This window comes from Melanotaenia boesemani, chromosome 19 (assembly GCF_017639745.1).
Source record: "Melanotaenia boesemani isolate fMelBoe1 chromosome 19, fMelBoe1.pri, whole genome shotgun sequence".
NCBI classification, from domain to species: domain Eukaryota; kingdom Metazoa; phylum Chordata; class Actinopteri; order Atheriniformes; family Melanotaeniidae; genus Melanotaenia; species Melanotaenia boesemani.
In genome coordinates, this window is record NC_055700.1 from 29191682 (window position 1) to 29219510 (window position 27829).

General features: G+C 41.1%; 1 protein-coding gene across 2 annotated transcripts in view; it reads left to right on the forward strand.

Annotated features, from left to right (window-relative positions):
• The window catches only part of shroom3 (shroom family member 3), a 97355-nt gene that overhangs the window by 8825 nt on the left and 60701 nt on the right, over positions 1-27829 (forward strand). The window contains exon 2 of one of the 2 annotated variants that reach the window (XM_041969485.1): positions 5190-5344. In XM_041969485.1, coding sequence (XP_041825419.1) covers positions 5190-5344 — 155 coding nt within the window. Of the gene's footprint in view, positions 1-5189; positions 5345-9787; positions 9894-27829 lie in introns of those variants that run through there. The other variant, XM_041969486.1, reaches the window with a different exon arrangement.

The following is a 27829-nucleotide window of genomic DNA, read 5'->3' on the forward strand; positions in this document are numbered from 1 at the left end:
TGCAGTGGAGCAGACAAGCCCAAGGGCTCACCAAGCATCATAACTAAGCCAGAAAAACAGAAACAAATGACAACAATGTCAGGTGTTTCCACATGGAGAGCAGAGAGGAGCCCAGTGCATCATGGGACGTCCCCCTGCAGAGAGGAGCCCAGTGCATCATGGGACGTTCCCCAGAAGAGAGGAGCCCAGTGCATCATGGGACGTTCCCCAGCAGCCTCAGCCTATAGCAGCAGGACTAGAGGATGGATCAGGGTCACCAAGCCAGACCTGCTATAAGATTTATCATGAAGGAAAGTCTGAAGATGATCTGAAAGGTAGAGAGGGGGTCTGCTTCCTGGTTCCACAGAGAGGTGTCTGATCTGCTTTTAGAACCTCTAGGAACCACCAGTAAACCTGCAGTCTGAGAGAGAAGTGCTGTGACTGGATCAGATGGAGACTTTAGAACAGGTTTGGGACAGAATGGTAATCTGAAAGTAACAAAGCCATGGACTTGTTTTCCTCCATTACTCAGATTTTATGTCGATAAAAGAAACCAAGAAACCTGTTTTATATGTGTGTCAACGGACAGATCCTGGGCCAAAATAACTCTCTGGAGGTACGAGATGCCAAAGTAACGTCACGCAGACTCATTTTAAAGCTAGACAGTATATTTCTGAGATTTACAAATTTAAAACCTTCTGACTTCAGAAGGAGAAAATTAGTTTGGATTTAAGATGTTTTGATTTTCCATATTTTAAGCACATTGACTCAAAAGCAACAGACTAATACAGGGCTCAGAATTATTTTTTTTTACTTCTTTTTGACAGAAATCTATCATTTCAAAGGTTGAAAACTATATTTTATAAAGTATATAGAGTATCTTAACTGTCTTTGTTATGTCATTTCTGTAGTGAGAGAACAGCATCTCAGTTCCTCTGTATGTTTTTGACATATGGTGAATTAACAATAAAAGTGTTTGAATCTTTAGACTGTTAAATACTGTAAAACATGTATTTCAAGTTTTAAATAGACAGAAAGGTTGGGAACTGAACTCTGAACTGAACCCACGTCCTGCTGCTCCCTGAGGACATTACCAAATCCCAGTCTTATTGATTAGAGGAGGTATGTTGTTTTAGTCATGGTAAGAGCAGGCTGAGCCACTCTGTTTAGAAATCTCCATCTGCAGGATAATGAATTTCAGCTGGAATACCAAAGTTACCAGAGTGTTTCTATGTGCCTTATTTGGGTATATTTATTCTTGAAGAAGACAAACAGTGCAGGCATGTGCACCACCCTGCAGAGCTCAGGCATGGTTTAGATTTTTCTTTCACAGCTCTGATAGGATGCTTCACATCCTGCACATCAGCAGATCTCATTGTGTTCTCCTCACGTTTGTGTTAATTCTTCTTTTCATAATCAAACATTTGTGTATATAAATAGGAGTAAAACAGCCTGTGAGCAGGTTCAGTTTCTACTTGTTGGAGCTGCAACATGTAGGCAGCATGTCATGTTTTTGATGAGAAGAAAATCATGTTGTAATTCAGTGGAGGGACAAACACACCCTGAAAGACATTCTGGGTGATTGTTTTAGCATTCAGAGAGTCCCAGATGAGAGGGCTTTGTTGCTTCAGCCGCTGGAAAACAGCTGGTGTAAGGAGTCAAACTGACTTTTCCCCAACTTTAATCAGTAGGTTTCTGACTTTGAGTTGATGAGATAGATTTAAAAGGTAGGAAATCCTAAATTGCGTAAAGACAAGGATTGGACAATGAAGCAACAACAAGAATGCATTTAAGTTAGGATAAAAGGAAAAATTCACTTTAATAGGAAGTGCACAGATTTGAAAGAATAATAATGAAATGACTGCAATCAAAGGTCAGAACATTTAATATACAGACTTTTAAATATCTGTGGAGAATTGACTCAAACTAAACTTTAGTTAACCGCCAGCTAAATTTGTTCTTTCATGTTTCTATTCTTTTGCCATTTACCATTCTTTTTCTTTGTTGTCATGGTTTGGTCCTGCATATTTAAAGTGTAACTACACCTCCTACTTTCTGTGTAACTCCACCCACTGCTGAATTTGAAAATGCCTGAAATTGCAGGGTTGGGGTGGGAGGTGTGGGGTGATCAGGGGGCGGGGAGTGGGCGGGGCAGGATCCACAGGCAGGAATGATTGACAGACAGCAGCTCAGCTCACTGGTAAGATGCAAAGCCAGATTCACCAAGCAGTTTCACCACAGAGCGTCTTTGAGATGGAAGACTTTCCCTCCTGAATCTCCTCAGCTACACATGAACCAGGTGGTGCTGAACGTATCAGTGTGAGCCGTTAGCGCTGTTAGCTGTTAGCTGTTAGCTGTTAGCTGCCTGTCAGCAGCTCCAGCAGCTCTGGAAAGCTGTGGAGACTCGCGGCAGGTTGTGGCAGCTGCAGGAAGAGCTGCTGAAAGTTGCTGCTGCTACGATTTGAGCTGCTGTCTGTCGCCAGATGAGGATCAGCAGGTAAAGAACAAAGTCCGGTTTTACTTTTACACCCTCAGAAGCACAAATCCGTCCCATTGCAGGAAGATTTCATCAGAAACTCTGTGAAAGAACAGAAGTCTGAAACTAGAAGATCTACACCAGATAAGTTCACATCCCTTCATATGTGTTGGTGGGCGGGGCTTTCTAAGCCTGCAAGGCGAGGCCCCGCCTACCTGCATCTGGAGGGAGGGGCTTTGGGTTTTTTTAATTTTCTTGTGATGTAGATAACCTCTCTATGTCACGAAAACATAACCTGGTTTTACCCTGTAGAGGGCGCTATGAGCCATTTTTACCCACAAAAACCTGTTTTTAAAATAAACTAAAAAATACTAATTTTATCAACAGTGTGTGTGATTTTCATCACAATTAAGTAATTCTGTGTTGTTTACAGATCACAAAACACATCTTTGGGTGCACTACCTCTTTAAAAGATTGGATTTCCTCAAACCATGTTTCCACTTTTTCCTCATTTCCAGTTATTCCTGCTACTATTTACCTGCTATCCTCACTAAACCAACTCCAGCTCAGCTGCTTTGTGGCGCCACCGTGCATCAGAAACGTCTTCTTGGCTTTATTCCAGCCATAGAGGAGCATTATTTTTCTTCTTTTCACACACACATAGAACTTTCTGCTCACTGGTTGATCTTTGGCTGCTCCTGATTGGACGTTACCGTCAATCTAAGCTCTCTGATTGGTGGAAAGGCTGACAGGAAGTGGCTTCATCATCATGTCCAGGTCTAAATAGAGGTTTCTTAGCAACAGAGTAGTGATCTGTATTTTTTTTATTTAATTTTTTTTTTTATGAAAATGTGACAAATATTGGTGTTATCATCAGTGTTGGGCAATGTTACTTTAAAAAGTAATCAAAAACAGTTATTAGTTACTTCTTGCAAAGGTGAGCAGAGCTACAGCATCATAGGAGTAATTAATTACTCAGGAAAATAATAATTTCTGTTACTTTTACTTTATATGTTTAACAGAATTTGAAATTTATCTGCATGGTCATCTATTCATAATAACACAGATTATTGGATCTGACTTTTGAAAAATCTAAGAGAAAAATGATGGACACTAATCTCAGGCTGATGGATGTCGTGTTTCTGGAGTTTCTGGTGAATATTTCTCATATCGTTCTTGTCTTTTGTCTCTGAGGGGAAAGGATGTCCAGATTAAAACTCTCCTCTGCTTTCTCTGGACTCGTTGCTGCGTCTCCTGGTTGTTTGTGTTTGGCTGCACACTGACTTACTCAAGTCTGTCATGAGATTTTACTCTTCATCAGTCAGTCATCATCATTTAGACTGTGTGGTTGTTTCTCCCCCTAAGCCCCCGGTCAGATGAAGACATTATTTAGTTAGACATGTAGTTAAATATCATCATTATTATAGTGTAATGCTATATGCGGCTTTAGCATTAATTGTCGACTGAATTCGGGTGGTAAAAATAATTCGGGAACAACTTCTGGCTCGAACATTTGATGCTGCTTCATTCTTAGCTCGCACCCAGTCACAACCAACATGGCAACTCTTCCTCTACTAAAAAAACTGAGTGTGTTCTCCTGTTTCAGTCGTATCACTCCGCCTCCTTTCCACTATAGCAGCAGCACAATATAGTCCCAACAAAATGAAACCTCTGTTTCAACAAAAACAAATCTTACAACAGTAACGCGCTGTCAGTAACGTTTTCTCCTCAGTGATGCTGATGGCATTGTAACGATGGAAAGAGTAATTAGTCAGATTACCCGTTACTGAAAGAAGTTTTTGTAAAGTTGTTTATTTTAACTTATTCCCATCGCTGGTTATAATGGATCCCTCATTATGCTTATTAAGTCCCAATGCGAGTAGTCAGTGTAGTTTCCTGTGTTTTACGGAGAAACTACATGGCTACTTTTCCACTATTGAGGGTACAACAACAGTACCTTTGAGGGTACCTCCCCAGTTTGTTCACCTGAAGGTACATTAGATGCTTTATTTTCTGAGTGTGTATCTGCACGATTAACTGTGTTTGCATTAGCTATGTAATGTTTAAACCTTTAGCTTTAATGGTAAATGACTAATTTCCATCAAGTTTATCAAGATTTCTGAAAAACTGATTTTGAAATGACTCTCCAGGCTTGGCACGTGAAACGATAGTTCTTACATTTTCTTGTTTTTGGTTTTAGAAAGGAGCCCAGTGCAGTAAAACCCAGAACCTGACAGACCTGCTGGGGTGGTTGTTCACCTGTGATTGGGAAATCATGTTTTAGGGGAAAAACACAGAAAAAAGGCAAGACCTAGGATGAAAATAACCGAAGACCTGGAGTTAAAAACTTCATAAAGGCATTTTAGAACTTGCTGCCTACTAAAACAATAGAAGCTGTTATATTAGCTGCTGCAGCATGTGAGTCAACAATATTCAGTCTACAGATTTGTCAAACTTAGTACAAATAAAGCAAGGTTATGAGTGGAAAAACAACGACTGAACTTAGCAGGTAAAACCTTGTGCACTTCCAGATTTAACCTGGAGGTCAGTTCTGTTTAATGAACAACTGCCCTTCTAATGGACCTGTATTCATAGCAGATCTTTTGAAAGAAGCTGGACTAACACATGTTATGCTAGCAGAACAGGGATTTACAAACCAAATGCAATCACACAATCACTGATGAATACTACCTCACCGCTTGGAAGACTAAATGTTATGTGTTTGGGTTTGCAGGTGGAGAAGGGCGGGAAGGCCGACAGTTTGGAGCAGCCTCTGCTAGTGGGGGATGAGATCATCATCATTAATGATGTGGAGTTGAGTGGATACCGACAGGAGGCCATCGCTTTGGTCAAAGGATCATACAAGACTCTGAAGCTCACCGTCCGCAGGTACAGTTTATATCTGTATGTGTGTGTAAACTCCAACCCTGCTATGTGCTCTGCTCCTCTAACAAACAATTAATCTGACTTTGAGAATATTAAAATTTAAGCAGCATTTGTAACAATGCTATGATTTAATTCTGTGCTGGAAGTTAGCTGAACTGGGTAAGTCTTTTTCTTCTAACAGCCAAAACCACGGTAAGCTGGAGGAGCTGGTGTGGATGTGGACTAGAACCAAGATACAGAGCAAATAAACACAAATATACAGGCAGGTTTTTAATTCTTCTTCAGAATCACAGGAACCATGTTGACATGTTACAAACAGGCTTTACAGTATACCTGACTAAACTCACCGTCCACTGTACCAGGTCCACCTTGCTAGTAACAGGTTGGGCCTCCTTTTTCCTCCAGAACTGCCTTAATTCTTAGCAATAGATTCAACCAGGTGGTGGAAAGACAGGTTTTCTCCATATTGACATGACAGCATCACACAGTTGATGTGAGATGATGATGAGAATCTCCCGTTTGGATGTTGAACCCTCTCACCAGGAAAAACGTGAGTGTTAAAACGCCCCCATCCCCCACGGGTGTGACGCCCTCAAATCCATCCATAGAGCCAACACACTCATCTTTTTCCATCTCGCCAGACACCCCCATGTCTCGCCGTCATAAAACGCTGCGTATGTGTACGCGTTAAAACTTTTAACTCAGTAATTACATAAATTAGTTACCGCCGCTAACGTGTTATTTTTGACATTTTCTTCAGTCAGTCAAACCAAGCAGCGGTTGTAATATCAGTTTGTATCAGCTCCGTTAGGCTGGCAGGGTTATTTTGACCTTGAATTATGAAAATTATCAAACAGATTTTTCAGTTTCTGCTGTGTTCAGAGAGAGTTGTGTTAATAAACTTAATAAGGACATGACTACGTCATGCTTTCCTCTACCTGTCCAGTGTAATTTGTAACTAATCAGGATTCTTCAGTACATCCCGGTTCAAGGTCCAGCTTAGAGCTTGTTATCTGCAATCAGCACATAGAAAAAATTTGCCACCTATCACTATTCCTATCACTGAATTTGCATTCATTAATTTACTAAGAAGCACAGAGTAAAATTAAAAGTCCCTCAGAACGTCGCAGAGGCTGTAAATAAAGATCAAACTCATGTGACTGGTGGTGCAGGCTGACATAAAGCTGCATGTTTAACAGTTTTTTTTACCTCAAACATAGTTCAGTATATTGTATCGTGATATCACAATATAACATATTGAGAACAGATTTCTCATCTAAACCCTCAATAGCTGTTTATTCTTCTCCGTCTCTGTATTTTTAATTTTCAGTCATAGCACTTCATTCTGGTTCTGATTCTAGCTGCAAGTTTGCAGGAGAGATGTTATATAATAGTGTAAGCTGTACAATCAAATGAATAAGATATTGTTTTGGTTATAAAACCAGCAACCCTTTGTGATCTGCTCATTTTCCTGTTTCCTGCGCTCAGTCCTCACTTGTCTGTGGAATACTTAGTTCACGAAGAACAACTGGTTGATAAGAACAGTAAAGTAACTGTAAGAATCAGTTTTACCAGTTTAAAAGTGAGTTGGTGGGGGAGACAACCAGTGTGGGAGTCAGAGGCATCTTCCAGGCTGATGAATTGCTAGATATGTATTTGGGAATGAGGTGTGTCTGTGAGCTAGACTACTGTTGCTACAGACACTTTTTCTTCAAGACACGTGAGTTAAAACACAATACAGGACTTTAGACTTTAAAACACACTGTGGCACAGGTGTAGCAGCGCACGGTGGGAAGGCGTGGCGATGGTGGAAAGCTACAGGTTTGGTCTGAACTGCTTTCTGTAGGGATCCGATGGGAAACCACAATAAGTCTCTACACAGGTTTGTTTGTTTTTTTATTATTTATTTGTGTTTTTTTCTAAAAGTAAATACATACTGTGCCAATATGTGAATCGTTTTCTGTTCCGAGTCGTACTGAGGTTTGAAAACTGGGCCAAGGTTTCCATGCTGTGGCCATGTGCAGTCAGCTGTGCTGCAGGCAAACTCTGCACCTGCATGAGGCCATGTTTACCTTTGCACTATTGTGTTCATGAGCACCAGCAGTCAGGAAGAGGTTTCCAAAGGTTTCCAAAGCTGCTTTACTTCCTTCTGAAGATTTCCTCGACAACACAGAAACTGTGTGGTACATGTGCTGGGAGAAGCTGGTGGCTTTCATCTGTCTGTTTACAAATTGGTTTTAAATACATTTTTTTTTTTTAGAAATAACCCAGATTATTTAAAATGAAATCATTTAACAACAGATACCAGTAGACAGAAGCAATGGACTAGCCAGGAAGACCTGAAACCAAAGGACTTAAATACACCGAAGGACAAGCCAGACACAGGTGACGTGAATGAGCGAATCAGACCAGTTGAACTAATGAGCAGGAAACAAGAAACGCAGGACTAACATTACCCTAAATACAAGAAACCAAGAACATAGCTAAAACCCAAGAACATGAATCAACAGAACAGTAAACCAAGGAACATAAACCGTGAATCCTGACAGAAATCACTCGTTTTCTGAGATAAAAGGCATCATTTTTACATTGTAAACATCACCTCCCTTTTACAGGCTGCTCTCATTGCAATTTAATCAAATCACACCAAAACTTATTCATTTCATTGCAATTTCTTTAAACCTTATTATAGTCCATAGTATTTGGTAGGAGTACTTGTAGCCTGAACCGATGATCTGAGACGAGGTGGATCCATGTTTTCATGTTATTTCCACCAAATCTGAATGGGATTACCATCCGAATCTGGAGCTGAAGTGGAAACTCATCAGACCAGGCAATGTTTTCCCAGTCTTCCTGTTGCCTTTCCATCATCTCCAACCAGTCTGCTCATTCTCCTCTGATCTCTGACATTAACAAGACATTTTGGTCAGACAGCTGCTGCTTGCTGGATATTTTCTCTTCTCTTCTGTAAACCCTGAAGGTGGTTGTGTGTGAAAATCCCACAATATAAATATCTATCTATCTATCTATCTATCTATCTATCTATCTATCTATCTATCTATCTATCTATCTATCTATCTATCTATCTATATATATCATGGTTTGGGTAAATACTCGATTCTGATTGGCTGGAGAAAGGTGTCCATTAAAAAGTGATAATGGACACCTATGAAAGAAGTTCCGGTCAAATAGCCTTATTGCTGTAAATTATTGCGCTGACTAAATGGTAGTTGGTAACCATGGCAACAGAAACTCAGATGCCGGGTTGCAGACACGCCGGATCAGAGCAACCTGCAGGCTTACTGAACATGTAGGAAACTATCTGTGGACTTTGACTGAAACAAAATGTTGCATCATCCTCTGGACACACACAAGCTGTGAGAGCTGCACCCACCCTCTGAAGTGTTTGTGTCACGTCTGCGGCCGACTGAGCTGCAGGTTCTGTGTTAGAGCCGGTTACCTTGGAAACGCGTCAAAACGAAATACACTCGGCCGCTTCTTGTGAAAAAACTTCTTGGAATAAAACAACATTAACACATTAATAATTTATTTAATATTTTTTCTTTCTTAATGGAACATGGTATAAGCGGGATAATGCCCTCCGAGGTGGCCATTATCATAAATTAATGGACGACACGGAGGCGGACGTATATATAGTTGGCTAGTTAGTTGGCTAGTTCGCTAAGTTGGCAAAACAGGAAGAATAAATTCCCTCAAGACCCGCCTCTTTTCACACATAAGCCAATCACAGTGGTCGTTCGTCCCCGCTCACACACACATTGGCTGTCGTCTTCTTCGTTGGTTTTTGTCTCCTTTTCTCGTATTGAAGTTAGTTTAAGTCGGCAAACCAGCAGCTAATTTGCGCATTACTGTGAACTACTGGGCTGAAGAGGCGAGCAGAAGTTCGTTAGCGACAAAATAAATTCCGTTATAACTGCTACAAGAAAAATACCGGAAAATGTATCGGTCGCCGTTGTAGAGTAGATGAAAAATTCACTCACACTGTCTCACATTTTAGTCGCAAAATGAGAATATTTGGTCGCAGTCTGGAGCCCTGGTGTGTGTGTGTGTGTGTGTGTGTGTGTGTGTGTGTGTGTGTGTGTGGGGGTGTGTGTGTGTGTGTGTGTGTGTTACCTCTATTTAGCCATCTTCATAAAGGTATGTGTGTGGTTCTAGCAGGTGTCAGCTGGTTTGATTGTTGGTTTTGTGAATTTGTGTGTTAGTGTGTTTTCTATTCTTAGTATCAGTAATACAAAAGGTGCGCGATGTCGCCACCAAACACACCTGTAAGACACCGCCTCACTCACCACACCTGTTCTTCCATCCGCTGACTCTCTTTCCTCCACACCTTCCTGTGTGTCCTTTGATTGGTGCGCTCAGGAGAACACTGATTGGCTGTAAACAAAGATATAAAGAGGCTCAGAGAGGCTCATACTCACACACACACACACACACACACTGACAACCAAAGAGGGAAAAAGCTATGCCAACGGTAAACTCATATGAAACTGAAAACAAAGGAGTGTTTTCTCAGAAGCTGCTCATCACGGCTGTAAGTCTGCATAGTTTTCTCTTTGTTGTATGGACTGAGAGTAGTTTATCAAGGTTTATATATCTTGGAATAAAGATGGTTGTTAGAGACTATATTATAAAAGTATTTTTCTGTCATTTTTCTCGTTTGTTTGACTTATCCAACAAGCTTCATCTGATGATGCTCATTCCAGCTTGAGGCTGTTTGTTTTGACACTCGTATTTTCTTTGGCTCAGAAAAGCTGGAATTTAAAAATGTATTTTAATTCATTCTCCACAGGTTCTAACTGATAGATAATTCACTCATAGCTTCTCTGTTATCCAAACAAAATTTAAATGAACTTCCCTTGAAGCTCTAACATACTGCAGCTCTTTCCTAATGACGAGCAGAGCCTTCCCATTTCCAAGGAACATGGAAGCATGGTGAAAGTGCAGTGGAGCGGCTATGCCGAGCTTTCCGGCTGGCGACCTGTCCTACCAGAAGCGTTTCAGAGAGGAGCGTCTCTGTCGTGGCTGGACTCTCCAATTTACTTGATCACACGAGAATTGCAACATTGCACAATAGTTGGTGCACTTATGGGCATTTAAAGAGAACAATAATCCAGCAAAAGTTTATTTGCTATACAAAACATTGCAACTTTCCATTTCCAAGATAAACGTCTTGTCATCCATGGGGTCAAGTATCAAGCGTAACCCTCTCTCACCTGATGGGTTGGTGCCCCGCGCCACTGGTTATTGACATAATGTTGATGTTTGATATAAAACGTGATCTAAAGTCTGTATGTAATGTTGTAAATTCCACTTTTCATTGACTGACTTCCTGCCTGAAAAATCCACTCTGCTCCAGACTGACGTGGTTTCCAAGTGTCAGAAATAGAACAGCTGCATACTTTTATGGAAACATACCATCACAACACATCAGGGACGCTTCAGAAACCCTGTTCCTGGTGGAAGCACTCTGATGGACTAGAGTTGCTGCAATCAGGCAGAAAGCTGCAGAATGACCACTCCGTGTGGCTTCTACGATGCTTTCCATGATCCTTCCACGATGCCTCCACGATGCTTCCATGATGATTCCACGTTGCTTCTATGATGCTTTCACAATGCTTCTGTGTTAAGGTGGATTTATACTCGCACAGCATCCACACCGTGTAGGTTTGCAGAGACTCGACGCGCACCTCTTCCAGACCTGTCGTGCACCCCTGTTTAAAGAGCAGTTTGATCAGAATCTGGTGCAGCGTAGCAGAGAGGTTCTGAGAATTGTGTGTTTTTTATTTTTTAAGGAGAATAATTGATTTCGATATCATGTGCATGCATCCTCACTTTGTTACCTCTGAGAACTTTGTCATGAACAGTGTGTGTTGAATGAGTGTAGCTTATTCATCTTTTAATTGATACCCGATACTTCAGGCTTTCCTCATGAGTGGTGCAGGCGTAGCGCTGCTCACCTGTGCTGTGTGGGTGTTTGTGTTTTTGTGCATAGGAGTGTTAAACGTTGGGTGCAACATAAGATGCTTAAATGTTTAAGTGTCGACGCTTCAAAATGTTTCTTGTGCTGCTTGTGTCTCTGTGGATGGGTGCGTTCATTACCTGTATTATGCCCTGCCTCACATCTTGCAGCTGTTTTGTCTTTTAATCCTCGCTATACAGCCATCTGTACTTCAGTGGTGTCGTGTTACACATGAACAATTTTATTTTCCTCAGACAAAACATAGGAGAGCTGTGAAACTGCAGACACGAGGCACCTGCTGGTTGTGCAAGCATCATATTTTTGTATATTTTGGGTATCGTTTGTAGGTACAGAAAAGCTTAATCCACTGGTTTTGGTTGCAAATCTTCTTGTGGCTGCAGTGTATCAGCCAGTACAAATGCTAAAAATATCCTTTTTGTCTTGGAAGAAAACAACTTCTGATACATTTCATCCTAGAATTCATGCAATAGTAATTTACCTTGTAGTTAAATGTCTCTTTACAAGTTTTACTACTCTATTCTAACACGTGACTATGGAGAAATACTTCTATTTAGCAGTATGGGATTTTTCTGTTTTGAATAAGAATATTTAAAGCATTATGTACATACATTTTCAGTGTAGAGTGACCATTGTTCAAGTGAAATGTGTTTGTCTTTCCAAAGAGTGTCTCATATTTTTTTCTTTTGTCTTTAAAAGTTTTTCTGCTGCTTCCATTCATTTTCATCTAAAGTCCACTGGACAGACGTAGTCCTTCATTTCCTTCAGGATTAATTATATTTTATTATTATTAATAATAATATATTATTATTATTATAATAAAGCAACCCTGAATTGAAGCGGTATAGAAAATTAAATTAATAAAGTTAAAGGGGTACAGGGGGCATGGGAGTTCATCTTGAACATCTCATCAACTCATCTGGATTAAAGGTCTTATTCCATTTCAGGTTAATGATAACGACTTCTGCTCTCAAAGTCATGTATGTTATGTATTCCACATCTAAGATGAAGAGACCCCAAATGTGGAATTATTAGTGTCTGCTCCACACTTAACAAACACCAGAGCCCAGCAGCTGTGGTTAACAGGTGTTGTAATGGTTTCCGGGGGAAGGATGAGTGCTGACCCACTCGCAGACAGTTCAGGACAGGAGGTAGAAATGGAATAGATGACAAATGGTTTATTCCAAAAAACTCAAACTACGTCTTGACATGACATTAACCAAGGCTGGAAACAAGAATAAGTCATGAAAAACTCTGACCAACTGTAACAGGGAAACCAGGTGAAACCAGGTGAAACCAGGTGAAACCGCGAGGATCTGACAAGGAGTGACACAAACCCAGGAGTTTATATACAAACACAAACAGGTGAAAGGAATCGGCATCAGCCCAGGTGTCCTAATGAACCTGGAGGCTGAACAGAAACACATGACCTACATACTAATTGAAATCATAGTAACCTGAGTAAGAAATTCTTAACTTCAACCTAAAACAAGAACATAAAACATGATCCTAACAATAACATAACAAAACCTTAACATGACATTATCAACCAAGAACCCTAAAGTCATAATATAAACAAAAGCCTAATACACCCCATGATCCCAAAACAAGGTCTTCACTAATTTAAACATAAGACCCACGATCATGTCAGGACCCACACATATCCCATAATCATGACAGGGTGTGGGTGGAGAGCAACCTTCTGATTAAAGGCACTGAACCCCTAGTTGCTCCACATGGGTGGTGGTGTAACACCGTGCATGGAAGCTTCCGCCATCAGTGTGTGAATGTGTGAATGTGACATACATGTAAAGCGCTCTGAATAAAAGCGCTATGTAAGTACAGACCATTTATGATTAACAGATAGTGTGTGAATGGTTCACAGCCAGTACTGCTTCATTCATATTTTGGACAGCCCCAGAAGTTACATCTGCACCTTTCAGGCTGGTAGTGTTGGTCCTGTCAGTGTCCTCCTGTGAACATGCTGTAATCAGTCGGTCAGGATTTTGTCGAGCAGGTCTCCTCCTGCTCCACACAGGATTCTGAGCTTTGCATGTGCTTCGTTTGGTGGTGTTGGTCGGACTTAGACAGAATGCCAAACCGACCACAGAACATGTGATTAATTGTGTCCTGTAAGCTTTATTCTGTCGAGTAAGGTTTATGAAAGGGGAAAGTAATTAGCTTAATGTAAAACCTGTATTATAGTCATGCAGCATCATCATAAGAGCTGCGTAGCTCCCCTGAGGCTCGACGCGCACCTCTTCCAGACCTGATGTGCACTCCTGATATGCAGACAGTTACGTGGAGGAACTCCCTTGTGATTGGTCAGTTTGGGATTACGAGTTTCCGGATTTCTGGATCTTCTTGTTGAATTTGTGTGGTAACTGATATTTTTTAAAAAGAAACCCAGTGGATCAAGTTGATGAGAGGCTGATCGAATTATTTCTTCATTTTCTTCCACAAGCTAATAAAGACACTGAACCGTGCTGGACAGCTTTGTTGTTTTAAAACAGAAAATACGTTTGCTCTAGATTACAAGAGCAAACTCACCAGCGTCAGCTACGGCGTAGAGATGCTCATCCTTTGTCTTTTGAAGGTCCGGTGTGGATGATTTGGACTAGTTACATATTTTGTAGTGACTCACTTATAGAGTATATATACATATGTGTGTGTGTGTGTGTGTGTGTTTATTTATTTACTTTCTTTTTAAAATTTTTTGTCTTTATTGAGAATCACATTACTGATTTGTACAACAGCTTCAGTCTTGTTATTTCCAACTACCCCTTTATATACTTTCTATACCAATTATTTACAATAAAACTATCCAAGTGACATAATTTTTGTGTGAAAAAAAAATAAAACAAAACAACTTAAGCAAATACATATATATATATATATATATATATATATATATATATATATATATATATATATATATGTGTATATATATATATATATATGTATACATATGCGCAAAGTAACATTCACCAATCATTTTTAAATATGTAGGGGACATCTTGGTTTCATATACATTTCCAGTCTCTCCCAAAGCCTTTTGAATTTTGCTTGTTGAACCCCAAAAGAAAATGTTATTCTTTCATCACAAAAATGTCATATATTATCTTATACCATTGTCTTATAGTCAGTGCTTCTGATTTTAAAATATATCAAATATTATTTGATATTTGATATATTCAAACATCTATCTTTATTATTTGCAGAGGCTGAATGTAGAAACCCCAAAAACAGATCCTCCCAGCAAACACCATTTTAACAGCAAATATCTTTGATAATTCTGCATAAACAAGTGACCAATAAGACTTTACTTTCGAACAGGTCCAAAATACATGAAATAATCTGCTTCTTGTGAGCTGCATTTTCTCCACCTGAAATATATGATTTTTGAATCGGAGTAATGAAGCATCTACAGGCCGTCTTCCCGACAAACACTCTCCAGGTGTTTGAATTGGTAATTTTCCATTAAGATGCACAATACTTTGTCCACAGTTCTTCTGAGATATAGCTGTCACATTCTCTCTCCCATTTCTGCCTTGTATGAGATCAGTTTCTGTTTTAATGTCTTGAATACTCTGGAATCACCCTGATATCAAAGTTTGTTATCAAAGTTCAGCCCAACATTATTTTATAATGCTAAATATATAATTACACACCTGCAAGAATAAAAAAAAATCTATTGTTTGAACCATATTTATTTTTCAGCATCTTAAAATTGCACATTATCCCTTTATCAGAAAATGTGCAGTGTGTCATAGTTCACAGTTTACGTTCTTGTTTCTCGTGTTTGCTGTTTGAGTTCGTGTCATGTTTAGTTCGATCATGATCTTGGTTTGTAGTTCTGGTGTTTGTAATGTTTAGTTTCTGTTATGATGACGGTTTGGTTTTCAGTTTTGTCATGTTTAGTTTAGTTTCTTGTTTTGTAGCTTTCCTTCACGTGCTCTGTGATTTCTGTTCCTGGCTCGTAAGTTCACCTGCTTTGATTACTCCTTCACTTCCCCTGCTCCTCATTACTCCCTCTGTATTTATACCCTGTGGTTTTTCAGTTGTCTTTGTCAGATCCTTGTGGTTTAATCCCTATAGTGTGTGGTTTTTACTTGTTCCTGTGTTACCGGCACCGTTCTGCCTCCTGCCTCATCTGCCTGCATTTGGGTCCTCTCCTCCGCTGAACATAACACAGTGGCAGTAAGACCCTTTTAGCCCACTTCTTAAAGCTGCACCCATCCTGTATGGGATTAAAGCAGCGTTGTGTGAACTCCATCTTAGGATCTTTATTCCATCGGCTGCCTTCCTTTTGTAACAATGTCTGATCTTTCTAGTGGTTTATATAAAAGTTCCCAACTAACTCGATCAAAGACATTTTCTGCATCAAAACTCAAGTTTATGTTCTTCGATATAATCGATGACATTCAGAGTATGTCGAAGGTTGTCTTGTGTTTGCCTGTGCTGAATGAATCTGTCTGATCTAAGCTTATTATTTTGGGTGAACAGAACAGTATTAAATGTTTTCTTCAGTACTGCATAATAATACCACATCTCTCAATTCCTTATACAATTCAGAAGGAAAATTTCTGGTGATTTTTAAATTTGAAATCGCTTTATTAATTTCTTTATCTGTAAATTGAGCAATTGAATTAAAATCTGTTTCAGTAATCTTCAGTAATTTGATTTGATTAAAAAAGTTATTTCATTCTAGTCTCTCTTAACTAACTTACAAATATACATTTTTATAAAAAGTAACTACAGATTAATGAGCGTTTTCTGTATTACAGTGAATTATTTCACTCAAGGGGTCTTTTATTTTGTGTATGGGATTTTCTACTTGTTGCTGTCTCAGTCTAGGGCTGCAACTAATGACTATTCTGATTGTTAAAACCACTAGTCGACCAATCGGATTATGTATCTCATGATTATTATAAATGGCTCTTATTTCACTTTCAGCTTTGAAATCTTGCATGAGGTTGTTATGTAAAGGCGGATTTATGCTCGCGTGATGTCTGCGTGTGGTCGTTTACGGCGTAGCTGACGCTGGTGAGTTTGCTTTCTCACTCGAGCGTAGGGGGTACGTGTAGTTTTGGTGTTGTGTTGCAGTTTTTCCTTCTAACCTGAAGGTGGCAGCAAGGGTGGAACCACCTGGTAAACTCATCAGGTCTTTTGATGGTTCACTTCAGTTCGGTGGTATTTTCTGTTTTAAAACAACAATGGTGTCCAGTGTGTTTCAGTGTCTTTATTAGCTTGTGGAAGAAAATGAAGAAATAATTTGATCAGCTTCTCATCAACTTGATCCACTGGTTATTGTTTTTAAAAACGGTGGTTACCACACAAATTCAGCAATAAGATCCAGATATCTGACAACACGTGATCCCAAACTGACCAATCACAAGGGAGTACCTCCACGTAACTGTCTGCGTAGCAGAGGTGCACGTCAGGTCTGAAAGAGGTGCGCGTTGAGCCTCTGCGGAGCTACGCCGAGCTTAAGGCGGTTACGCAGACGCAAACGCCGTCAAGCATGAATCCGCCTTTAGTTCAACGTTCCTCCTTTTTAAATGTGAAAGCATTGCAGATGTACGCAAGGTCCGCTTTACAAATCTCACATGTATTTCATTTATTTTGAAGTTATCCCAGACTTTTGACGTCCTTTGCAGCTGTTTTGCTCCCTGATCCGCCTCCATATTTTTCCCCTGGCGGACTTTATTACGCATGTGCAACTCTCAGCAGAGATAAGAAAAGAAGACAATGTCTCTGAATTTTTTTTTTTTTTTTGTGTTTGCACTATGGCCTATAATTTTTCCTCTAAGCACAGCTTTACATGCTTTCCATAGAAACTATGAAGTTATGTCTTTCTTAACCTTTTTTTCCTTTGATTGAGGATTCCTGTTGAGTCTCCAGAGAGGGCGTAATTCAAGGCTCATGTTAACATAAATCTCTCATTCCAATATTGCAAATGATCACTTATGTCATTTTGAAACATAAAAATGGCTAATGGCCAGAGAGGGCTGGACTGAAGGACAGCACAGAGGCGCTAATCATGGTAGCACAGGAGTAAGCCTTGAGTACTGGGTCAATCGACGCCCAGAGAGCAGTCCTAGGAACAGCTATGATACTACATAGGACCCCTCAAAATCCCAGGATTCTGGTAGAGGACCTGACCTGGAAATGAACAACCAATCAGCCTACCCAGGGGAGATGGGAGGGTGTGTGAGGGAAGATTTTTTTTTATCATGCCAGATTGTCCTTTTTACACATTTCCTGTTGAGGTATTGGCCAATTTTCAATGTTCCGACGTTTTTCCACTGTATTCCCAGTTTGGATTTTTGTTTTTTCTAGGCTTTGGACTAACCATTGGTCTGACCTTTGCCTGTTTATATCTGCATGAAGACTGCCTGTTTGACCTTTGCTTGGAATTCAAACTTTGGATTTTGGAATATGATTTGTCTGCTGTTCTCCTTCTTGGTCCTTTGCCACAAGTCAGTTATGTCAGGGCTCTCAAGTGGCTCCATCCATCAGTGAGGGGCCAGTTGCCAATGTTGTTGATAACAACAGCCCTGGCTGCTTTTTTTTTAAGGTCTCTTAAGACCAGGCATGCCAGCTATATCTGGGGGCACAGGTTAGTATTGGTTTAGAAAACCTGCCCAGAGGAGTCTGTTAAGTCATGAGTATGGTGTAATGTCAGTAGCAGTAAGCATCACAGTGGAGTTAGCAATGTCTGGATCTGCATGGTTGGTCTGAGTATTTATTGGGATTTTCACACACACCATCTCTGGGGTTTACAGAGAATGGTCTGAAGAAGAGAAGATATCCAGCGAGCAGCAGCTGTCTGACCAAAATGTCTTGTTGATGTTAGAGATCAGAGGAGAATGTGCAGACGGGTTGGAGATGATAGAAAGACAACAGGAAGTCCAATAAGCACTGGTTCCAACCATAGATTGTATATAAAAGATGGATGGAGCCTCTGTGACGTCACCCATAGGTTTCTGAAAAGCAAAAGTGAAGCTCGTTGGGCGTTCCCACCGTCATCATCTTGGTAGCGTCATGCATTAGTCGCGTAAAATCCAAAAATGGGCAAAGAGGTGGAGCCGAGAGGGGGACTGTGAAGGTGGGGGTGGATGATTGACAACCATCAAACTCTGAGCTCCCTGTAGCTAAGAGCTAACCGAGCTAACCCCGAGAAACGGTAGCTAACTAGCTAACGGAGGTAGATGGGCTAAAGCTAAGGCACATTGTTACTGTCCCTCACACACACATAGCTCTAGCCCATATATTTTGCCTTCACTCCCTCTAGTGGCAAAGAGGACGGAACGATTTTTTATTATGTAGGTTCTGCCCGACCCCTTTATTTTGTTTACACACCTATAGAAGACCGCATTGCGAAGGCAACTCATGCATGCTGGTGTCTACCTTCAGAAGAGAAAATTGTAACATAAATAAGATAAGTCATAAGAAAAGGAAGAACGAAGACGAGTCGGAGTTCTAAGGATATTTAGCCCCTCGTGGATATCAGCTCATGAGGTTTGTCTTGTTCATTTTACTTAATTTTATTAATAGCTAATTTCATGTTGTAACGTATCCTCTGTATTTCTTTGTGACCAGTTCTCACGGGTTGTCAAGGCAATAAACCCTGTTTTTTAAACTTCCTCGTGCCTGTGATCGATCCTGAGGGCGCTACACACATTGTTAGCCGGGTAAAAAACGCGGTTGTGCTGCACTCTCCCTTTTTTCCACTGACATTGGATACCTGTCAATCAAAAGGACACTACCTTAATAATGCCAAATTTCAAGATTAAATAACATCCAAACGAATGAGTTAGAAAAAAATTCACCCCCCTCACAGTTGTCATGAAGGTAAACTTGACCTATTAATCCTAAAATGGATTTTTGTACCAGGCTTTAAACATGTTTATTTCTCCTGTGAAGTTGGGCTTTTTAACATGGGAGTCTATGGGGATTTTCTCTGTTTTGGAGCCAGGTCCTAGTGGATGAGGGGTGAACTTCAATTTTTTTGCACTTCTGCGTAGGCTTCACATTTCACCCCCAGAGGTTGCTGCTTGGCTCCAACCAAGGATGCAGAATAGCGTCTCTGAACACATAACATGTCCAACCTTGAAGCAGATGGGCTACAGCAGCAGAAGACACACCGGGTGCCATCCCTGGCAGCTAAGAACAGGAAACTGAGGCTACAATTCACACAGACTCACCAACACTGGACAATAGAAGATGGAGAAACGTTGCTGGTCTGATGAGTCTCCACTTCAGCTCCACATTCTGATGCTAGGCTCAGAATTTGGTGGAAACATCATGAAAACATGGATCCATCCTGCCTTGGATCAACACTTCAGGCTGCTGCTGGTGTAATAGTGTGTGGGATGATTTCTTGGCACATTTGGGCCCCTTAGTACCAACGTGGCCTGGTTAACCACTACAGCCTACCTCAGTATTGTTGCTGACCAAGTCCACCCCTTTATGACCACGGTGTAGCATTGTACAAATGCATGTAGTAACAAAAAGTGACCAAGTGGTGTTTTGTTGTTGGACTTCTGTGCTCATCATGGATTGTCCATAACGAACACCTTGTTCAGACATAAGAGTGTCCACATGTGTACTTGGCACCAGGACACTCTAGGCCACAGTTTGATGATCGACTTTATAGTCGTATCATCAGACTTGCAGCTGCATATCTTGGACACCACCTGGTGGTGAGTTGGCTCAGATGGTGGGGGAAGATGCCGGTCAGGCCTGGCAGACCCAAGCGTGTTGTGAGGGTCTGCTGGGAACGTTTGACGGAGTCCCCTGTCAGAAAGAGTTTCAACTCCCATCTCCGGCAGAGCTTCAACCATGTCCTGGGTGAGGCGGGGGACATTGAGTCCGAGTGGGCTGTGTTCTGTGCCTCTATTGTTGAAGCGGCCAGCCAGTATTCGGTGCCTGTCGTGGCAGTAACCTCTGAACTTGTTGGTGGACACTAGCAGTAAGGGATGCTGTCAAGCTGAAGAAGGAGTCCTATCAGGCCTTTTTGGCCTGTGGGACTCCAGAGGCAGCTGATGGGCTTTGGCGGGCTAGGGGGAAAGCAGCTGACCTCGACTCGGGATGTTGTGAGCTGGGGGAGGGAATACTTCGAAGACCTTCTCAATCCCACAACACGTCTTCTGATGAGGAAGAGTTTGGGGACCCTGGTGTTGGCTCTCCCATCTCTGGGACTGAGGTTGCTGAGATGGCTGAGGTTAAAAGCTCCTTGTGGCAAGGTGGCAAGGCCCCAGGGGTGAATGAAGTCCACCCAGAGTTCCTTAAGGCTCTGGTTGCTGTGGAGCTGTCTTGGCTGACACGCCTCTGAAACATCGCGTGGACATCGGGGACAGTTCCATTGGACTTGCAGACTAGGGTGGTGGTCCCCCTCTTCATAAAGGGGGGCTGGAGGGTGTGCTCCAACTACAGGGGGATCACACTCCTCAGCCTCCCCGGTAAGGTCTGTTCAGGGGTGCTAGAGAGGAGGGTTCTTCAGATAGTCAAACCTCGGATTGAGGAGGAGCAGTGTGGTTTTCGTCCCGGTCGTGGAACAGTGGACCAGCTCTACACTCTCTTCAGGGTCTTGGAGGGGGCATGGGAGTTCGCTCAACTAGTCTACATGTGCTTTGTGGACTTGGAGAAGGCATTCAACCGTGTCCCCCGGGGACTCTTGTGGGGGGTACTCCGGGAGAATCGAGTGCCAGACCCCCTTTGTACGAGCTGTCTGATCCCTGTACGACCGGTGTCAGAGCTTGGTCCACATCGCCGGCAGTAAATCAGAATCGTTTCTAGTGAGGTTTAGACTCCACCAAGGCTGCCCTTTGTCACAGATTCTGTTCATAACTTTTATGGACAGAATTTCTAGGCACAGCCTAGGTGTTGAAGGGATCCGGTTTGGTGGCCTCAGGATTGGGTCTCTGCTCTTTGCAGATGATGTGGTTCTGTTGGCTTCGTCAGGGAAAATGAGTTTTCACCGCAGGGTGGCCGGGCTTTACCTTAGAGATAGGGTGAGAAGCTCGTGATCTGGGAGGGGCTCAGAGTAGAGTCGCTGCTCCTCCGCATCGAGAGGAGCCAGATGAGGTGGCTCGGGCATCTGGTCAGGATGCCTCCTGGACGCCTCCTTGGTGAGGTGTTCCAGGCACATCCCACTGGAAAGAAGCCCCGGGGAAGACCCAGGACACGTTGGATGGCCTACATGTCTTGGCTGGCCTGGGAACACCTCAGGATACCCCCCGGATGAGCTGGTGAATGTGGCCGGGGAGAGGGAAGTCTGGGTTTCCCTACTTAGGCAACTGCCCTTGCGACCCGATTCCGGATAAGCGGCAGCCTATGGATGGATGGAACAAAAAGTCTAAAATACTATTTCTTCTACACCCCCAATGTCCCACAAGAAAAAAATCTTGGCAAATGAAGCAAAAACAGTTCAAATCCAAAGAAAATATGAACATAGAGACTCTGTTTCTGGGCAGGTTTTCTTCACATTTGTTTGCGAAAGTGTTCCCCCCTTTCTCTCCAACTTCTTCCAATAATTTCTAGTGACTCACCGTCTTTGCTCTCTTTTTGCTGTTGGTTCACATGAATGGTCAGAATAAATGTTTGAGTTTCTCTGCTCTCTGCTATCTTTCTCTGCTATCCAAGAAGTCGTTACGGAGGAAAACCCCATCAACTCCATTCCCAAGGCAACTCCCTCTGTGCCTGTGATGGAACACAGATTCATGAGTACAGTGACTTTGTGGGGACCCGTATGGTTTCCTTTACCAAACAAAACTGCCCAGCAAAGAGAGCCAATAATCTCAATAACAATATCTGTGTGTGTTTTACCCTCCATAACTAAGAAAGTAGAAACTTTATAACTGTGTTCAGACGTCAGTGATCTGGTTTAGTTTGTGGTCCAGTTGAAAATGTTGGTCTGTGACTGATCATTGTATGGCACATAACATACTGTATTTATGATATACTGTAAAAGGGCTCAATGCCAATAGTAAGGATAGGACTTGAAAATTAGATCAATAAAATGATGCAGTGATAAAAATGCATTCAAAATAAAAGGTTTGGGACTTCAGTTGGATTTAGTCCAGCACTGTAAGCCTATTTTGTTACCACAGAATGGTAAAATACTAGATGAAACCAGAGGGGGTGCATACCTGAATTTAACATGTAATTGTGCTCATTAAGCCCACTAAGTTCTATTTTTGCAACATTACTTTAAAAAATAAGCATGAAAAGTATTTGGCTGTATTGATGGACACCATTCAAACTTCTGTGGATCTAACAGATTCATCCCTGTTGTGTATATTCAGAGCTGGGCCCCACACAAAGCTACGGAAGTGTTTGCAGACTCCTCAAAAATGCACAGCATCTGAGGGGTCAAATATATTCAGAGATTGATTTTAACAACTTTAACAAACTTCTGGTTTTTGGTTAGTCACAATGTGCTGCAGGACAGAACATAAGCATCAGATTGTGTCCATTGCAACAATAATCCCTGAACTGATTAGCAGGTTAACGTGTACTACTGTGTTTGGTGGTTTAAGATTCCGTCGAAGATGGCGCAGTGGATGGCTGCTGCATCTCAAGCTGTCTCTCCTAACATTATTTTTTCCTTAGTTAGTCTCTTATTATTCTTTTTTTTTCTTAGTAATGCAACCTGCTATAGTAAGCCCTGTCATACAGTATGATAGAGATAAATTACTAAGCATCAAGTCGTTGGTGGAAAAAACTTTATCGGCTGGACCGGACTATACATTTAGGAAAGAGCAAGGGAGGTGGTGTCTGTTTCATGGTGAACAACAAGTGGTGCTCAGATGTGGGAATTATTTCTACAGGCTGTACTCCGGACCTGGAGCACCTCATGATCAGATGCCGGCCTTATTATCTTCTGCGTAAGTTCACATCGGTTGTCATGACAGTAGTGTATGTTCCACCACATGCTGAAACCAACGAGGCCATGGAAGAGCTGTTTGAAGTTATCGACAGGGCAGAGACTTCATGGCCGGATGCGGCGTTTATTGTAGCACCAACCTGAGGAAAGTCTTGCTGAAATACCACCAACACATCAGCTGTTCTATGCTGGCAAGAACACACTCCATCATCTTTACACCCCTTACACAAACACGTATAAGGCCCTCCCTCAATCTCCTTTTGGGAAATCTGATCACACCTCATTTCTGCTGCTGCCTTCCTATAGACAGAAATCGAAGTGTCATGGACCAGTGAGGCGGACCATTCAGCAGTGGTCCATCCAATTGAGTCGTAGCATTCAAGCCCGTCCCTCCAGCTCAGGGACAGCTTCATACCGCAGGACATAAGACTTCTAACTGCTGTCAGCAGCAACGCCGCCTTTAAATAATAACACCTTCTTATTGCTTATTATATATTTACTGTATAACTTATTTGTGGGATTCTTGCTTTTTGTGTTTGACTTTTTCATGGGGTTTATATTCTTTTTAGCTTTGTTAGGAGAGCCTGGGATCTAGGAATTTCACTGCCAATGATTATTGATGTAATTGTTGTGCAGTGACAATAAATTTTATAAATTCATAAAAATAAATTCAAATGTGTGTGCGTGTTTGTGTTGAGCTAGAAAGTGGAATGTGACACAAGGTTTCACCTGTTTTGATGATTTCAGGTTGTTTATGGTTGCCACACATTCCTCTGACCAGCTCGACTGGTTTCACTATAATGGGCCTGTGTGTGTGTGTGTGTGTGTGTGTGTGTGTAGTGCAGATTAGTTATGATGTCTACTGTATGAAGTCTACAGTCATGGAATGTCCTCATTTAATGACATAAGCCTGGGTGTGTGTGTGTGTTTCACCTCTCTGTTCAGGAGGATTGTAGATTTAAATGCTTTATTCAAAGTTTATGAGTTGATGGAGCAGATACTTTGGTGGTTTCTCTGTCTTTTTATGTACCCATCTCTTAGCTGAGCAATGATTGAGCTGATACAAAACTTTGTTTGTTGCCCAGATAAACACTCATCAAACAGTTATCTGAATGAACTTTTTTATCCATCTGTATTTGTGTGTGTATGCTGGTTGGTGATTCATTCGCCCACATAACAAAAAACAGAAAGGCTTTTCTTTGTTTGAATAACAAAAGATACCACAGGAGTGAATCAGCTGCCAGTTTTTTGTGACCATTGAACTCTGACCTCTTCTCTTTTGTTGTTACCGCAGTTGACCTATGAACTGCAGGCTATTGTGATGAACAGCGTGTGATAAATGTCTAAATTGTGAGTGCAATGTCATCAGAACAGAGAGCAGACATGCAAAGAATCCTGTTTGAGCCAGTCGGAGCTGAACGCAGTGGGCATGGTTTATTTAGGCAGCTATGTGGTTGAAGATTTGCCAGATCTGTTCAGAGCCCCAGAATCAGGTCAGAATGAATTTTTCAGATAAAGAAGTATATATATATATATATATATATATATATATATATATATATATGTGTGTGTGTGTGTGTGTGTGTGTGTGTGAACTAAAATCATATATTTTAAAAATGAACCTTCAAATTGAGGGAAGATAAGGTTGTGAATACCACAGGAAGGGGGTGTTCTCGTGGAGTTTTCTTAAAAATATGATCATCACAACTTGCTGTTTAATTGCTGCAACTCAAAGTGCTTTACAGAAAAATTCAAGTCTTAAAAGACAGAAACAGACTGAGAATAATAAAAAAAATATAAATTACAGCACATAAAATAAGAACAATATTTTAAATGTAACTTGTTTCAAAAAGATATGATTTCAGATTAGTCCTAAATAACTTTACTGTATTTATATAGCACTTTTCCAGTCATGTTGACTACTCAAAGCACTTTACATTACATGCCACGTTCTCACACACATTTATGCCCGGATAGACACATCAGGAGGCAACATGGGGACACTTCAGCATGGAGTCAGGGGAAGCCTGGACAACAGCTCTTCCTCCTGATCTTCAGCTGCCTAAAGACGGAGTCGCATTGTCACGATACTAAACTTTTAAACTCAATACCATTACTAAGGCTGGTGCTTGATACTCTCTATATCATTTTAGAGGGGGAACATTTTTATTTCTTTTTTTAATCAAAGTCAGAACACCACAAAAATAACAACACAATCCAAACAATACAACAAAATATGTTAGTAAATATAAGAAAAGACATTAACAGTGTAAAATAAATGCATTGTTTTAAATCTCTGTTAGATCATGCAGAGTTAACAGTCTTCAGCTGTGAACAGAATTCTCAGACTGTTTGCTCACTGTGCTGCAAAAATACCAAAGTAGAAAAACCTCAACCACTAGTTAGTGTATTTATAAGTATAATAAGTCAGATATTAATGACATTAATATCTGACTGTAAGCAAGGTGTGATCAGTCAGTAGCAGCTTCATGCAAATCATTTTCAGGCTGGTTATGAAGCAGAAGCTTCCTCCATCTTTTCCTCCATCTCTTCCTCTTCTTGCATCTCAGAGCTGAGTGCTGCTGCGTGAGGACGAGCCTCTTGTAGGCGCTTCTGGATGAGGGAGGGGTCTGTGGTAGCACCCATGACTCATTTACAATCAATGAGGTGTTTTCATGTCCATCTCAAAGTCTCCAATAACACAAAAAAAGCTCCTAAATTTGTTGCTAGTTGCTTAAAAAAAAGATTGCTAAGCTGGTGGTATTGTAAACTTGGGACAACTTGTCTGTTTGTCTGAAAGTAGACTTACCCCTCATTTCCACCGGGTGCGCCGCGTCCTGCTAGTCCACGGTTTTGTTCCGACCTTCGTGGGGCATTAATACACATCGGAGCGTGTCAGGTGCGGCGTGCCCACGGGTGGAGTCCGCCTCACTGAATCCCCCTGATCACAAAACCACAGGAGAAGTGGAGAATCTTGTGATTCTCTACTTCCAGGATAAATGTCTCATTGTCCATGATAAACAAAAAAAAATCACTGAGACCCCCTGACCGGTTAAAGATGTCATGTTTACATGAGTAAGCAGTGCAAATCTGCACAGGGGCTTATATTTTGAAAGGTTTTTACACTGCTCCATGTCTGATTTCCTGTCTACTCCTATCTGAACTACTGAGTTTGATTTATGGCTCTTTGAAGGGAGTCGGATCTTGAGGAGCCATTCCTTTCAAAGAGCCATTCAAAAGACTGGCTCGTTCTCACAATATCTTACAAAATGGCGAGTGTGTGTATACGTGTGTGCGTGTGAATGTGTGAAAGATTTCATTGTTTTTATTCTTATGTTTTTAAATCATGTAAAGAACTTTGTGTTGCCTATGGCATGAAAGGTGCTTTATAAATAAAGTTTGATTTGATTTGATGAGGGCAGTGTCAAACATTTGTTTATATAAAGAATGGCTCGCAAATGAACGGCTCACAGCTGTGAATCGGTTCCCATCGTTCATTATAAAGAGTCGTTCAAAAGAATCGATTCGTTCATGAACGTCACATCTCTAAGGCGTTCTGGGTGCGTGCTTCCTCACAAATAGACTCTGCACATAAAAGCGGTGATAAGGCGCTTCTAGGAATCTTCTGACACGCACAGCGTGGCCCAAACTATTGACTAAAATGGCCGCAAATAGCTGTGGAGGTCGCTGTGCAGCTGTAACACGGCGCACACACTCGGTGGAAATTAGCCTTTCAGCCTTACTCTCTGTACCTGAAACGTATCTGCTCTACAATCTGTGCTCTGCTGTGTTATTTTATTTATGTGATTCCTGGACTGCAGCGTCCTTTCAACTGTGGTATCTGTATTGTTGTGAACATGTCAGGCTTCTCGCATGTTCCCTCATTACAAACAAAACAAAAATAAATAAATAAAGTCTTACAAGCCATCCAGACTTTTATGTCTCCAAGACATAAAAGTAGCTTCAGTAGCTGTTGTGAATTACTCAGTGGATATTAATGGTTGGCATATTTAGTTTTCTGTGTATGAATTTACTTGTATTATAATTCTGACATCCATATGAATCGTTCCGTTTTTAAGATCAACAGTGCCGATCGAAGGGAATGTGGAGCCCGAGGCAAACCTCAACTGTGACTCCACCAAAAACAAAAAGTTCAAATTTATCATGTTAAATACTAACTTTTTAAAGTAAAGCACAACGATGATATTTTACTGGATTGTACTGTTACTGACATCAGCACACACAACAAAATCGATAAATGTTTGTAGTTTGGTAATTACTCAAAAATCTTTATGATAAAAAACATTGTGTTATTTATTTAATATGGTTCACATTCAATTCCTCTGTAGGACAAATCATTTTGTCTTAACCTTCTTTACACTGGGGCCCAACTTTTCCAGAACAAACTGGTCCAGAACCCATTCAGACGTTAACACTACTGGTTTAAATGATCTCTCTTAGTTTGATTTGAATTCAATTATTAAATCAAATCCTCTTGTAGCTTAACAGCTAAAACCTTGTGAAATGTGACATGATTAAAAAAAAACTATCTACTAAAAACAATATGACATGAAACAATGAGATCATCACCTGTACG